Source organism: Morone saxatilis, unplaced genomic scaffold, assembly GCF_004916995.1.
Source record: "Morone saxatilis isolate NCDOM2014 unplaced genomic scaffold, NCSU_SB_2.0 Contig24, whole genome shotgun sequence".
Lineage (NCBI taxonomy): Eukaryota > Metazoa > Chordata > Actinopteri > Moronidae > Morone > Morone saxatilis.
The window spans coordinates 15005384-15008569 of record NW_023339807.1 but is presented as its reverse complement, the minus strand read 5'-3'; the positions used below and the strand labels follow the sequence as shown (position 1 = coordinate 15008569).

The 3186-nt window shown below is 35.6% G+C and overlaps 1 protein-coding gene across 1 annotated transcript in view; it reads right to left on the bottom strand.

Annotated features, from left to right (window-relative positions):
- Positions 1-1055: 1055 nt before the first annotated feature.
- LOC118335745 (extracellular matrix protein 1-like) overlaps positions 1056-3186 on the bottom strand; it is a 5663-nt gene continuing 3532 nt past the window's right edge. The window contains exons 7-10 of the mRNA XM_035672173.1: positions 2401-2689; positions 2114-2316; positions 1811-1898; positions 1056-1654 (exon numbers count right to left, since the gene is read on the bottom strand). Of these exons, the coding sequence (XP_035528066.1) occupies positions 1478-1654; positions 1811-1898; positions 2114-2316; positions 2401-2689 (757 nt within the window). The 3' untranslated portion in view covers positions 1056-1477. The remainder of the gene's footprint in view (positions 1655-1810; positions 1899-2113; positions 2317-2400; positions 2690-3186) is intronic.

Sequence of the window (3186 nt, the reverse complement as noted above, 5' to 3'; positions counted from 1 at the left end):
ATGCTGATGATCGTGTCGCCACAGCGCCACAGCGCCCCCGGTGGACAGAGAGGGAACAGTTTCAGTTTCAGTTTACTGTAATAATCTTAATGTGATTCTCAAATAAAGATAAAAATCTGTTTTTTTTAAAAATAGTTTTAAATAGATTATTTACAATTTATAGCAGGTGGAAGGGTTAGGGTTAGGGTTAGGGTAAACACCTCAATTTATTTTATCAGTGGCTACGGAGATTGTATTAATGAACAGGAAAAAGGATTGTTGTCTGTTATGTTTTGGTGTTTTAGTTGTAAGATAAGACAGACAGAACAGAAATAGAAACTACATCAATTACACTGTATATAACTATAAAATATAATATAAGAGTAATATAAGTATGTTTTTTCTTCTCTATCCACTTTGCTGCTGTATTTTGGAATTTCCCCATTGTGGGACTATTAAATGAATATATTATCTTATCTCTTAACATATTATGGCCTAATACAGTATAGGTACAGTATAATATACCATGGGATGTAAAATAACAATAATAATAATAATAATGATATTATAAGGTGAAATGTAGTAATATTGTAACATATAGTACAGCAATATAGCATAGAATATAAAATACAATTAAGTATAGTATGAGTGAGCTTAAGTGTTTTTGTATGCTTCAGTTTTATGTATAAAATCTGTTTTGTGTTACATGCTGTATAGGTGATTTATTTTTTATATATTATAATAATTATTTTATGTGAATTTATATTTTTTATAAAATCTCATCAAGTGTAATTATTAGTTTTAAAACGGCGTGTTACATAATATTTAAGTCAAATTTCCACAAAGCGTTCTGTCAACCTTAAATTAATATCTTCAAAAATCCAACTAAAACATTCCCTTTCATTACATATTTTATTAACTTTTTTGTGATACATTCATTACTTTGCCAAAACGTTTGCCAAAAAAATCTGCTTCAGTTTTTATAAAATGTCTACTTATTGTACCAGGCACACTATGGTTAACCCAACCATAAAGGCCTGGCATGCAACAAGACAGTAAACCACACAAAAGGTATATTTAAAAATGTTTTTTATTAGAGATATGATCTTAACCACAAACCCATATAAAAAGAAGAGAACTGATCTTGCAGCTCTGAAGGAATCAAAAAATGCATTCATAATCAAATATGTAAAGAGCAGCCTATTACAAATAGTGGTACAGTGACACAGACAACAGTCTGTTTACAAACAAAGCATTTAAGAATATTTTTGTTTCTTTATAAATTTATTTTATTGACAACAACGCTTCTTGATCTCAGGTGAAAATATGCAAATAACACAGGCAGAAGATGAAACTAGAATTTGCCCCACATTTTGAATATTGTAAGTGGGAATAATTGCTTTTGTTCAGTGATTGGAGGTCACTTCTGCTTGCTAGCTTGCTGTGTCCCTGAACGGCCCAGGGCCCATAGGGTCAGCAACAAAAGGTCAAAAAGGTTTTAGGAGAGAGGGCACCTTTTCTTCTTCTTTTGGCGTAAGGCATTGGTTGCTTTGGTGACGGCATCCATGAGAATTTTGGAGATACACTTTGGAGCCTCTTGTGCACTGCAGCAGCGGCGCACAGCTGGAGAAGAAGCCTTCTTTGATAAACACAGGTTCTCCGACATTTCATTAAGCTGATTTCATGGAGAGAAAAGAAAAGGCCAGACACATGAAATAATAACATTAGAGCTGAACTGTGGGATAATAACTCCTAAACTTTCATTTTCAATATTACATTAAATATTTTTCCAGCCCAAACTTTGTCTGACTCACTTCCTTCTTTAACTCACCGTTTGCACAAAACAGTTGGTCTTCTCTTGTTCAGGCAGGGGGCAGCATTGGGTCACAAAGTTCTTGATCGGAAAACCAACAGGGAACCTAAAACACAGTGACATTATTACTACAATAAGGGATATTTCAGCATATAAGGCTGCTTGAGATTAATTTATTGTGTATGACAGGAGAGGAGATAAAAAGAAACAGAAAGAAAACAGAAATTGTAACAAGGCCAAACAAAAAAGAAACAAAAAAGATGAAGGACAATGAAGAAGACAGACAGAAAAACAGATCCAAGGACAGATGTATTGTCTTACTTTTTCTTGATGATCTTGTCAGTGTCACAGATATTGTTAAGCGAGAGCTCTTTAGTGGCAGAAGTCATATTATAATATGGGTCTGGAGAAATGCTTTGGAAACAGTCGAATCGATCATTTGCCTTATTCCCTGCGGAACAACAGTGGAAATCCACCTTTTCACCATTCTTACCCAAACAAAACTTATTAAGCTCCTGACGCCACTGAAATACAAAAGGAGAAAGGAATGAGAAGGTACCAAAAATGATCAGATTATTTACTTTATGCTTGTAGGTTCCTTGCTTTACCTTCTGATCGACACAGTTGAGCACATCCTGCTTCTTCTTGCAGCACTGTTTGAATCCCTTCTCTATACGGTTAATGGTCTTTGCCTGACGAGCCAACAGTTCGTAGCCTGAACCTGGCAGGCACTTGACAGTATAGAGGGTGCGTAGCTTCTGGTTGTTGCACAGTGATTCAATGCCATCTGCTGTTGGCCGTCCGGGAGGAAAGTTGATGTCAATTATCTGGGAAGTAGATAGTTTCTTAATCTTTCTTTGACTCCTTCCTCTGACTTCGTGTGGAGTCATCACCGTACTGTAAAGTATGAGTCAGAAAAGTCCCTCAACAACACTTTTCTACAATTTCTTATATCACTTTCTTTGCTTTGTGTTACTCCATATTTGCCTCATTTTCATCACATCCAACGAATAGACCAAAACCAATGTGTTAGGCCAAAATGGGACTCATGCAGTGGGACTTTTCATTGCTCCAGCAAAAAAAAAGCAGGATCGTATTTCGGGAGCTTTGCTCAACCTTTGCCAGCCTACAATGCACCATGATTGCCACTATAATACCTTCCCAGAGCTGTAAAATCCTTGTTCCTAATATAAACTACTGTGGTGTGTTTTGGTGTCTGATACAGTATCTCACAAAAGTGAGTACACCCCTCATATTTCTGCAAACATTTCATTATATCTTTTCATGGGACAACACTGAAGAAATGACACTTTAATAAGTAGTCAGTCATAAAGTAGTCAGTGTACAGCTTGTATAACAGTGTAAATGTACTGTCCCCTCAAAATAACTCAACA